The 12400-nt window shown below is 37.3% G+C and overlaps 1 protein-coding gene across 1 annotated transcript in view; it reads left to right on the forward strand.

The window, feature by feature from the left end:
- Positions 1 to 1170: 1170 nt before the first annotated feature.
- LOC107582267 (tectonin beta-propeller repeat-containing protein 2-like) overlaps positions 1171 to 12400 on the forward strand; it is an 18270-nt gene continuing 7040 nt past the window's right edge. The window contains exons 1-16 of the mRNA XM_016268040.1: positions 1171 to 1284; positions 2181 to 2438; positions 2545 to 2673; positions 3020 to 3151; positions 3310 to 3467; positions 3572 to 3878; positions 3975 to 4107; positions 5819 to 6283; positions 6373 to 7103; positions 7794 to 7977; positions 8090 to 8263; positions 9057 to 9237; positions 10663 to 10804; positions 11016 to 11256; positions 11388 to 11477; positions 11605 to 11838. Coding sequence (XP_016123526.1) covers positions 2220 to 2438; positions 2545 to 2673; positions 3020 to 3151; positions 3310 to 3467; positions 3572 to 3878; positions 3975 to 4107; positions 5819 to 6283; positions 6373 to 7103; positions 7794 to 7977; positions 8090 to 8263; positions 9057 to 9237; positions 10663 to 10804; positions 11016 to 11256; positions 11388 to 11477; positions 11605 to 11838 — 3520 coding nt within the window. The 5' untranslated portion in view covers positions 1171 to 1284; positions 2181 to 2219. The remainder of the gene's footprint in view (positions 1285 to 2180; positions 2439 to 2544; positions 2674 to 3019; positions 3152 to 3309; positions 3468 to 3571; positions 3879 to 3974; positions 4108 to 5818; positions 6284 to 6372; positions 7104 to 7793; positions 7978 to 8089; positions 8264 to 9056; positions 9238 to 10662; positions 10805 to 11015; positions 11257 to 11387; positions 11478 to 11604; positions 11839 to 12400) is intronic.

Consider the following 12400-nt stretch of genomic DNA (forward strand, 5'->3'; position numbering starts at 1 on the left):
GGACTGCATTTCTAGGAACCTATAGTTTTTTTATTTATTTATTTTTGTGTATGTATATTAGCAGTTTATACTCTTTTATAGCACTTGCTATTCAATTCTGTATTTGTATTATTTTAAAGTAATTAGTTGTTTAATTGTAGGCTATACATTTAGCCTAATTATTGTCCTGACCAACCCCTTACACTAAACATACCCGTTGGTAACCCTGTGGAAATATTAACCTAATTTGTTTCAATATATTCTATATGTAGCCTATTCTGGTTTTAAATTCAGTTTTTTTTGGAAAGAACGACTTGTGTCTGTGCGAGACTTCAGTTCATTAGCCACTGTTACACCAAATTCTGTGACCACTGAATTATGTGATTTTAGTAGGCGCTGTAGGTTTAGGATTAGGATTGGGTTTAGGAGTAGATTGGATTAGCTCAAAACAGCACCTACTGGTCACAGAATTCGGTGCAACACTGGCCCTGCAGCAAGCTCAGTTAACAGATCTGGTGCTCTGTGTCATCATCATAATAATGCTGATCTACAGTCCATCCAACAGACTTTTTGGTGAAGGCACATTTAGGCAAACTAGTCAGAGGCTAACTATGTTATGACTGAATATGTTACTGTTTGTTCAATTTCAGATCCATAGTTGTCTTTTTCTATAAAATTTGAGTGCATGTCAGGGATAGTGAAATACAGACTGACCGTTGCCCTTTGTACTGGTGCTACTTCGTCAAGCATTGCCGTTCTCATTTTGTAGAAATGAGAATTGTATGTTGGTTTCAAACTATTTCATTAAAACATTTTTACAGTTCAAAACAATTTTAAATTAGAATAATTTTGGTAAATAAAGCATAAGAATATTTCAAGAAGGTCAACATGAAACGATTAGTGTAAATAAAATCCACAGAGAGGAGAATTTATTATTATTAGCCTATTATTATTATAGCTTTATTAAACCTCTTCAAATGACAAACAGGCGCTATCATTGTTAAACACAAACACAATACATCCAAGCACCATACATAGATCATACATTATTTTTAAATGTCACAAACTTGGGTAAACTTAAACAATTCTTCCTTTGTATAAGAAATTTAAGCGACGTGAGTTTCACTTCCGCTGCTGTAGATGTCGCTGGCGTCAAGTTTCTGTTTCAACCCAAAACAGAACGAAGAAAAACACGAGCCTTTCAACAAGAGCTGTCTGTCAAAGCAGCAGAAATGTCAACAGATCGCCCTCTTCTAAACTATAAAAACGTTTACGGTTCAGAATCAATGTGAACCTTTCCCGGTGGTAAGTTTTGTAGAAACTGAAAAGCTCATGTAGTTTACCTCGTTGAGTACGCTAGCTAGAAAGCATAACGTTACACATCTTTTATAGCAAATTGCAAACGACTGTTTTTTTGTTTTGTTCTTAGTCTTTGTTATTTATTCAAACTAGTGCACAGGCCACAAATAAAACAGTTGGACGCGTACTGTCCTGTATTATCGTGTTTAACACGTTGAAGCCTTTTTGTAATGTTGGAAAATAGCATTGCGTTGTGTATTTAAGGCGTGGTTGATGTTGTTAATATTGGCTTTTGGGTGTGTTCACTATATAGTTCACTACACAGATGTTTAGATGCGATTGATAATTTAAGTGTCAATGCGGAGTGGACGTGTTGTGTTAGAAAGAACAATGACTAACTGTCCACGTGATTAAGTTAAGCAACAAAATAATATATTGTATATATAATAACTTCTATATTGTGATCAGAGACATAAACTTTTAAAATATTGTACTTGGAAATGGACTTTTGAAAATGCTTAAAAAAATGGCCACAAATAAAACAGTTGGACGCGTACTGTCCTGTATTATCGTGTTTAACACGTTGAAGCCTTTTTGTAATGTTGGAAAATAGCATTGCGTTGTGTATTTAAGGCGTGGTTGATGTTGTTAATATTGGCTTTTGGGTGTGTTCACTATATAGTTCACTACACAGATGTTTAGATGCGATTGATAATTTAAGTGTTGAGTGGACGTGTTGTGTTAGAAAGAACAATGACTAACTGTCCACGTGATTAAGTTAAGCAATAAAATAATATATTGTATATATAATAACTTCTATATTGTGATCAGAGACATAAACTTTTAAAATATTGTACTTGGAAATTGACTTTTGAAAATGCTTTAAAAAAATTTTTTTTTAGGTTTCATCATCAGTGGATGCTCAGATCCATAGGGTGACCATGGCCACCCATCCAGCACCACTGCCCTTGAGGGAGTTCTGCCCCCTCTACTATCTTCTCAATGCCATCCCTGCTAAAGTCCAGAAAGGTTTCCGTTCGGTCCTGGTCTACTTGACCGCATTGGACAGCAACAGTGATTATATGGCCATTGGCAGCAGCATTGGCATGCTGTATCTTTACAGCAGGAGAGTAAGCCAGATGAACAAATATAATATAGAGGTAAGTCCTGCTTAGTGCTTCCTCACTCTTCTGCATCACTCACTGTTGATCTCGTCTGGTTAGGTAATGTTTTCTACAATATATCTTTTGTAATTTGTTTTAATAGGGCAAATGTGAGGCCATTACTGCAGTGAAATTGCTGAATTGTTTCGATGATCTTGTGGCTGTTGGGACAGCATCAGGCCGGGTTGCTTTCTTTCAGCTTGTGTCGCCATTGCTTGGTAGAAATAAACAGGTACAATTTCATCTCTGATTACAGTTTTCAAGTAGCAATGGTTTCATTAAATAAGTGATTAGGTTTAAAATATATTTTCTACGATAATTCACACTATATTGGAATAACAATGTCAATGACTGACTATTTAATACAGCATTTTTACTTTCCTTTTTTACTTATTAGAAGATACAAATTAAGCATTTATTTTATTTAGGTTTTAACATTATTTAAGGTTTGTATATATCCAAAGTAGCTATTTTTTGTCCCTTCCTGAAAAAAAACACATAAAGAAACAATTATCTGATTGTTGATGAATACATCTTATTAGTGAAAGACCATGGTGTCAATTTTTGTCTTATTACAGCTGAGAAGATTTGATGTTGTGGGCTTGCACAAAAGCACAATTACTGCATTAGCATGGAGTGCTAATGGCATGAAGCTCTTCTCTGGTGATGATAAAGGGAGGGTGGTTTATTCTTCTGTGGACTTGGATCAAGTAAGCCTTTTATAAGCAGTCGATTTAATCTATTTCAGATATTCGCTGTTAGATGGACAATATAGTTTAAGAAATCTGACTTTCTGTCTTTCTAAAATCTGATTTTGTTTTACTGTCTAGTGGCTGAATATATGTGTGTGTACACATTGGTCTTTTAGGGAGTGTGTAATCCAGTGGTCTTCTTTGAAGAGCCTTCAGCAATAGTTCAGTTGGAATATAGTCAGAAAGTACTTTTGGTTTCGTCCCATCAGCGCTCAATGCTCTTCTACACGCAAGAGCAGTCGCATCATCAGCTGGGCACTAAACCACGTAAAAAGTACAAAACCCTCAATCCATCTTCACCTAAAAGTGATCTATCATTGCCAGGGTTGCAGCACTGCATTTATGCTGAATTCATGATACCTGGCTTTCTTTTTACAGCAATGGCAAGTTTGGTGCCTGCTTCCAACCAGCTCTATGCAAGCAGAGCGATCTGGTGGTTTACGCAGCCAGGCCTGGGTTGCGTCTGTGGAGGACGGATGTGCAGGGACGTGTCGGGGAGACCCACGTCCTAAAGCCACTTTTTAATCAGGATATACCTCAGTTTGAGCTGTTCCCACGTTTAGGCTTCAATGGTGGCTACAGACCTTCAGAAAGACAGTTGGGAATAGTCAGCTGCTTCCTGAAGGAGGGCTGGGTCCTCAGCTGGAACGAATATAGCGTTTATGTTGTGGACTGTACCAATCAAGTATGAATGAATCTAAATTTATATTCATAATTGAAATGCTCCCAATGCAAACTTAATTTGTGCTGTTTTTCTCACTTATTTAATTTGCTCTTTAAGGTCATCATTGGAGGATTGGAAAGCAGTGGAGATATAGTTTCTGTGTCATGTACTGAGAATGAAATCTTCATTCTGAAAGGAGATCGGGACATTTTGCGGATCTCAAATTGCCCTGAGGGTTTGGTTTCCAACTGTGAGTTGCAGTACTGATGCCGTAATGGCAGTTTTAGTCATGCACTTTGCTCCATCAGCAGTACTCCGATATTAAGGGCTAGGAAAAAGCCTATTATGCCCTTGGCAGTTGAAAAAATGCAGTGTTTTTACTTAGTCATCCTTTATAGAGTCAATTTGTATGAATCGTAGCTTCCTGAGCTACATTTGATGTTGATGTGTGCCCCACCCCCTCTCTCTCAACAAAAAGATGAAATTTAAATTCTTAGCAGATAGTTTAGGGATCAGTTTTTAGCAGATAGTTTAGGGATCAAGTTTTTTAAAATGTTTTGAAGCATCTCTTATACTCACTGAGGCTGTTTATTTGATCAAAAATACAGTAAAAACTAATATTTTAAAATGTCATTACAATTTTTTTATTTACTACACATGTATATTTTAAAATGTAACTTAGAGATGTAGAAATTATTCTAATATGCTGGTGCATAAGAAACTTATTATTATTATTATTATCAGTGCCTGATATTTTTGTGGAAACTGTGACAAATTTTTTTTTCAGGATTCTTTGAGTAGAACATTCAAAAGAACAGCATTTATTTGAATTATACATTTTCTATAACATTATAAATGTCTTTAATGTCACTTTTGATAAATTTAATAGGCTAGTTCACCCAGAAATAAAAATGCTGTTATCATTTACTCACTCTCAAGTTGTTCCAAACCTGTATGAATTTCTTTCTTCTGCTGAACACAAAAGAAGATAGAAACCAAAGAGATGCTGGTCTCAGTTGACTTGCTTAGAATGAAAAAACAACAACTAATTTTCATTTTTTTGGGTGGTAAATGATCTGGTAACACTTTATAATAACTTTCATTAATAAATCATTAACAAACAAAATACAATGCTTAACTGATTATTAGTTAATATATATTCACATAACTGGAAATATGAGATAATGTGCTTGTTAATGTTTACTAATGAACTTATTTAAACATTACCTAGTAATTAACGGATCATTATTTCATGTAAATTAAAATGATTACAAATGTCATTAAACTTTCAATTCATATGATCATGCTCTACTTGAAAATCTACAAATGATTTTAACAGAAATTATACAATGATTAAAAGCTTATTTGTTAATGTACTTTTCAATCATTCTCTTGTTTACATTTACAAATGTTGTGAAATAAATAACTTAATTAATTAGTCATTTTAAGCACTTCACAAACAATTTATGTTAATATGTTATTCACAGTCCGTAAAGGTCATATGAATTCAAATATGACCATAAAATGATCTGTTAATTATTAGGTAATGTTTAATAAGTTCATTAGTAAACATTAACAAGCACATTATCTCATGTTTCTAGCTATCTGAATATATATATATATATATATATAAATATTGACTAATGATCCGTTAAAGATTATATAATGCTTGTTAATGATTTATTAATAAAAAAGTTATTATAAAGTGTTACCAATTATCTCATTAATGTATCCTTGCTGAATAAAAGTATTACATTCTTTCCAAAAATAAATACATTCCTTAATAAAAAAAATAACATATTGACCCCAAATGTTCCAATGTATTTGACAAGTGTCAGCAAACTTCTTTTTTTTTTAAATATTTTGCTTGAAAAGCATTTTTAAGTATTACCTGAGTGACCACACTCCTTTTGGGGCCACTGTATCTTAGATGCATGTCTTTCTTATGCTTTTTTCCTCAGTATTAGACCACTCCTACCATTTTACATCTCCTCTTTCCACACCCACTATATTGCTGCCTCCTAATGGTGCCGTGGAAACGGCTCAGCCAATCAGGACCATGCCCATTATTACAGAGCAGGAGACTCAAGCCAGTCTAAACTCAGAGGAGGTGCATGATGGGGTTGAGGAGTCAGAGGAGGTGCAGGAGGAGCAGCATCCTGAGGAATTCAGTCATGTAGTAGAGGCTCTGGAGGTGGCAGAGGACTCAGAGCAGCAGCGGGCCAGTTTGGGTACAATGGAGTCCCGCAGCCGCAGCAGTTCAGTCACCTCATGGCAGAGTGCGCAGGGCATGATTACTACCACGGAGGCCTCCATCTCAGAGCTCTCCTCTAGCCGATACAGCACCATCACCCAAGAAGATTTCCAACAGGAGCTGGTGGTCAAGGCCATCAAGTTGAAGAAGAAAGGCAAGAGAAGACAGCAGGGTAAGAGGATCAGTATCACATGATGTGGTGTGTAAATTTGATTATATTCCATTCACTGATGTTCTCCATACATTCTTGTATAACTGTAGAGAGTGTGACCTGTGTCAACGAGCGCAGCAGCTGGTCAGAGAGCATTTTCAGCCAGGACAGTGCAGGCAGTGACATTCTAAACACGCCCATGAGCGAGCCTCCTTCTGACCACACCAGCCTCCTGTGCAGCAGCCTCGACCTGCACAGTGCCGGCTCACCTGACCAGGATGGTTCCGTTTGTGGAGAATCCCACAATTCAGATGCCTTTACCATTCAGAGCCCATCAGAGCCCTTACAGAGCGAAGAGCCTCTTCAGGATCCAGTTAACCAAACAGCAGAGACCCTACCGACTTGCCCTACATCACTGTCACTACAAGACATGGAGTGTCAGGTGTACAGTGAAAACGTGTTTGCAGAAAATGAGCAAATTGCAGCTACGCCTGACGTGGACATGCTGCTGGAATGTACCTTCTCATACATGCAGGCAGCCGATGAGCAGGACATCATGAAGGAATATGTGAAGGAGAACAAAGACACCCTGAAGGATTCAGAGGAAGATTTTAAACAGAGTTTACATGGAGACTTTAATTTGGATTTATCTTATGATCCCATTCGGCCGCTGGGTTACTCCCCGGAACCTGAGCAAACACCATCTAGTGACGAGGAGGACATCTATGCACATGTAGTGCCATCCAGTGCTAGTCTGGGGGATGGACTGAACGCCCTGAGCTTGCAGAGCTCAGCTGCTAAGCAGGAGGACGAAGAGACGCAGCTCCTCAAAGCTGACCAGGTTAGAGAGCTAAACAACTAACAGATCAGAGATCTTTATCAGATCAGGAGAAAGTTACTTGTACAAGTTATAGAATTGTGTAATATACACTAACTTTCAGATTTTTGGGGTCAGTAAGATTTTTCATTTTTTTATTTGTAAAGTCTCTTATGTTCACTAAGGCTGCATATATTTGATTAAAGATACTGTAAAAACAGTAATATTGTGAAATATTCTTGCATTTTAACAGTTTCTATGTATATATATATATATATATATATAGAGAGAGAGAAACTAAGTAATTTATTCCGGTGATGGTAAAGCTGATTTTTCAGCACCATTACTCTAATCTTCAGTGTCACATGATCCTTCAGAAATCATTCTAATATGCAGATTTGGTGCTCAATAAACATTTCTTTTTATTATCAATGTTGAAAACAGTTGAGCTAATATTTTTGCGGAAACTGTGAATTTTGATGAATGGAAGTTCAAAAGAATATCATTTATTTAAAATATAATTTTTTGTAACATTATAAATGTCATTACTGTCGCTTTTGATCAATTTAGTGCATCCTTGCTGAATAAAAAGTATGAATGATCAGCAGTATAATGTTTTTAAAAGTTTTTGTGAGAATCACCATATTAAATTTTATTGATGTCATGTGTTCTATGTTTTAATCTCTTTCTGTATGTATTTTTCTTTGTTTGAAGTTGGCTGAAAGTTGGATGGGCTACACTGGGCCTGGCTGTGGCATCCTCAGTCTAGTAGTAACGGACAGGCATATCTGGTGTCTGGACTTTAAAGGAGGCCTTTTCTGTAGTGGTCTTCCTAACGGTAGCTTGAGCTGGCAGAAGTTTGAGGAAAATGTTCACCAGGTGGCGCTCTCCCCATCAGGTAAGGGGCATAGAATTGTTTTGTTAATAAATAAGCATACTACTGCTTAAGCAAATATTAGTTATTGGTGTTCTAGACTAAATGTCGTCCTGATGCTGATGTGTTTGCTTAGGCTCATTGCTGTGGAAGGTGGAGCAGAAGACCATGACTGCTTACGCTTGCGGGAAAGTCACCATCAAGGGGAAGAGACACTGGTACAAAGCCCTGGACGACACAGCATTTGTGGCACTTGGTGATGACACAGCCTGGATCATTCGCTCTAATGGAGACCTGTACATACAGACAGGTGTGGGAGAATAAACGCACCATACTGCTCTCACATTACAATGACATATTCTACTCATTGTTTATTTAGCTGGGATAGAAGAAAGTATTTTAACTTAAAAGCTATTACAAATATCACCGCAGACCACACAGAGAGATGTTATTTCACGATTGGATCACTAGAGAGTGCTGCATGTACTTGAAAATAAGTCATTGTATTTAAGTTAACAGGACAGACAGGTCACCCAAAAATGAAAATTCAGTCATTATTTACTCACCTTGTTGTTTCAAACCCATGACTTTAATTCTCCAATGTAACACAAATGGAGAAATGCTTTAGTTGCTTTTTTCTATGCATTTAGTTCCCATGTGGGCTGATGAGTTTCAAAGATCAAAATGATGCAATAGCACCATAAAACCATAATTAAAGTGGTCCATATGACTTGAACATTTTTTATTAACTGACAAAATCTGATGTATACTACAGTGTAAAATTGAATGGAAAAGAGCAGCTAATTGAACTTTGGGCTGGGCTCTGGTTTGGTATGTAATGATGAAGAGCATAATCAACTCTTGCTGGCTATGCCCATTACCTTAAAGCTCTGTTAAAGCCTTATCATCCCTTTATGACCCCTTACCAATCCAGTAGAGGTCATTAGCTACAGTACTGTGAACATATTACTAAAAATGTTCACTAGTAGCAGTTTCTGGATTCATTGGGAATAATAACCATGAAAATATGCGTAAATCAGCTGAAGGTGTACTGTTGTAGTGTAATCAGCTGATGAATACTGTTGCTCTATGTGTGTCTTCAGGGCTGTGTGTGGACAGGCCATGTGCGCGGTCAGTGAAGGTGGACTGTCCATGCCCCATGGCGCAGATAGCAGCACGTGGCAGTGTGGTGTGGGCACTGAGTGAGCAGAGGGGTGTGTTTTACAGAGAGGGTCTCAGCAGCTACTGTGCAGAGGGGGAGCACTGGAAGTATGACACCGTCAGGTATGTTTGTCAGCTTGGTTTTCTCTTAGCTGATAGCAAATTCACTATAGTGAGTAAATAAATCAATGGTTCTGCACTGGTTTTTACTTCAGGACATCAAGTTGCCACCAAGTTGCAGTGTCAAAGTTGTGTCCACCTTATTTTACAAATCGGAAGTACGCTATTTTTTGTAAATATGTGTGCTATGTTGCGTTGCAAACAATGTTTATAACATAACAAATGTGTTGGTTTAAAGTACATGTATGGTATTTATGTAAAGTGTACATATATTTTCAATAGGTTAGGTATGTTTAAATAAGTTTATATATACAGTTGTGGTCAAAAGTATCTGCAAAATGTTCATTATTTTACCAAAATAAGTGAGATCATACAAAATGCATGTTATTTTTTATTTAGTACTGACCTGAATAAGATATTTCAGACGTTTACATATAGACCACAAGACAAAATAATAGTTGAATTGATCAAAATGACCCTGTATAAATGGTCTCTGATGCTCCAGAAGAAAAAAAAATTATGCATTAAGGGCCAGGGGTGTAAACTTTTGAACAGAATGAAGATGTGTACATTTTTATTATTCTGCCTAAATATCTTTTTTTTTTTCAATTAGTACTGCCCTTCAGAAGCTACAGAAGATACTTACATGTTTCCCAGAAGACAAAATAACTTGCCCTCAATTTTCCCCCTGATTTTCAAATTCAAAAAAGTTTTCCGCTTCAGACACTTAAGTGTTTCCTTCTGGAGCATCAGTGAGCGTTTTGAACTTTTTGTAATAGTTGCATGTAAGTCCCTCAGTTGTCCTCAATTTGAAAAGATGAATCTCAAAATCATACAGTCATTGTAGGAAAGGGTTGAAATATGCAAAAGATGCTGGAAAACCAAAGAATTTGTGAGAGTTAAAGGTTTCAGGACAAACAAGGGACTCATGAACAACTATCAAAAAAACAAAAACAGCTGTGTATCATCCAGGTAACAGCACAGTATTAAGAGTCGAGCGTATGTAAACTTCTGAACTTGGTAATTTTTATAAATTCAACTATTATTTTCTCTTGTGGACTATATGTAAACGTCTTTTGTGTGAAATATCTCATTCAGGCCAGTACTACATTAAAAAAAGCACATGCATTTTGTATGATCCCTCTTATTTTGGTTAAATAATTTACATTTTGCAGATACTGTAAAGTGTATGTAAAATTGACCACAACTGTATGTCGCAACATAGTCCTGTGAGGAACATTTTGATTTATGAATATTTGATTTATGGCCTGCCAACCCTAACACTGTGCAAGTTATGCTAATGCTAATTTTAAAAAAATTCAAAGGCCTGTTGTTGATGTATATTGTGGATAAATTAGAAATGTTTCATGCTAGCTTCTGCTGTAGAAATAAATTTAAGCATTGAGATATGTGTTTGTGTGTCCATAGTGAGAGCCAAGGTCTTGAACCCATCTGTATTGCTCTGGGTGAGAATAACACCGTCTGGGCATTTGATACCAGTGGCAATTTATGGTTCAGAACAGGGGCCACGGTTAAAAATCCCCAGGGTGAAGATGACCACTGGTGGCAGGTACATAAATGTAATAATATATGCATGCACAATATATCCTCTTCTAATGCTGTGTGTTTAACACCTTTTCTGTAGATGAATCACACATTTTGTGCAAAAATGCTAATTATTCCAAAAGCTCATTGCTTGGAAGATGCTGCTTCCTGGCAGAAATGTTTCAGATTTATCAAAACAGTTGACATCTTTTTGTCTGCATTACTTTTTCATTTAGGTGAGCATCACAGACTATGTGGTGTTTGATCAGGGCAGTCTTTTCCAGACTCTGATCCAGGCCACACAGACTGTCGCCACAGCCACCAGAGCTCCGGTTGAGCGGGTTGCTGAATGTCTGCGTGTGGCCTTCCTTTCCCAGCACTCCCAGTGCCAGCCTAGCCTCATCAGTGTCAGCACCAGTGGCGTGTGGATTGCTTCTGGACACAACGAGTTTCACGTTGCCAAAGGCAGCCTCATCGGTATGACAAACTGAGCATGGGAAACATGGTGGCTTAGAACCAAAATATGCTTTTTTACTGACTGAGGACCTTTTGATTGGTCCTTGTTTGAAAATGTCATTATTTTTATAGTGATGTTCATCTTAATGCAGGGACATTTTGGAAGAGTATTGTACCCAGAGGAACAGCCTCTGCCACAAAATGGGCCTTTGTGTTCTCCTCTGCTGTACCAGCTAAAGAGGGTATGTAGAAATCCTGTCTTCCTCTTCACATTCACATCTGTTGTCGTGCAGAAAGCAATTAAATATTGCAAACAATTAAAAACTGTATGTTCAAGCATGTTTGTTCATCTCGCGGATGTCTCCACAGGGAGTTTCCTATGGTTAGGCCAGAGCAGGAAAGACCTGTTCTGTATCTGGGACAAAGACCTCCAGATGCGACCCTTCACCATACAGTTTCCCCCAGACATAGAGATGGTACAGCTTTCTGCCTGTCGTGACGCTCTGTGGGGTTTGGATCACTATGGCCGTGTCCACATCCGCACTTTATCAGCCAGTTGTTCCACAGGAATGCACTGGACATTACTGGACCTCAGCCAGCTTGGTGAGAGAATTTTCTTTCCATTGACAAAAGCTTTATCAGTGGATCACATGCTGGCTAAATTTAAACTCTTGTAATGTGAGAACACCAAAAAAAATTAGAATGCAGAAAATAATTCACATTTGTGACATTGTTTTCAATTAAGCACCCCCCCCCCCCCCCCTCCTCCTCACTAGTCTCTTTCTATTATTTTTTTTTTTTTTCTTTTAAATAAATTTTTTTTTTAAGTTGAGTAATTTTGGACCATTCTTCCTTGCAGAATACTTCAGCTCACCCATGTTCTTAAGACGTCTGGTGTGAAAGGTTCTCTTGAGCTCATTCCACAGTATCATTGGGTTGAGGTCTGGGCATGCTTGGGCCACTCGAAAAGATGGATTTTATGTTTCTGAAACCATTCTGTAGTAGATCTACTTTGATGCTTAGGGTCGTTATCGTGCTGCATCACCCAGCTTCTTCTTATATATATATATATACATACACACATATACATGTGTGTGTGTATATATACACGTGTATATGTGTGTGTGTATATGTGTATATATATATATATATATATATATATATA

This window comes from Sinocyclocheilus grahami, unplaced genomic scaffold, assembly GCF_001515645.1.
Source record: "Sinocyclocheilus grahami isolate Dianchi unplaced genomic scaffold, SAMN03320097.WGS_v1.1 scaffold4.1, whole genome shotgun sequence".
Taxonomy (NCBI): domain Eukaryota; kingdom Metazoa; phylum Chordata; class Actinopteri; order Cypriniformes; family Cyprinidae; genus Sinocyclocheilus; species Sinocyclocheilus grahami.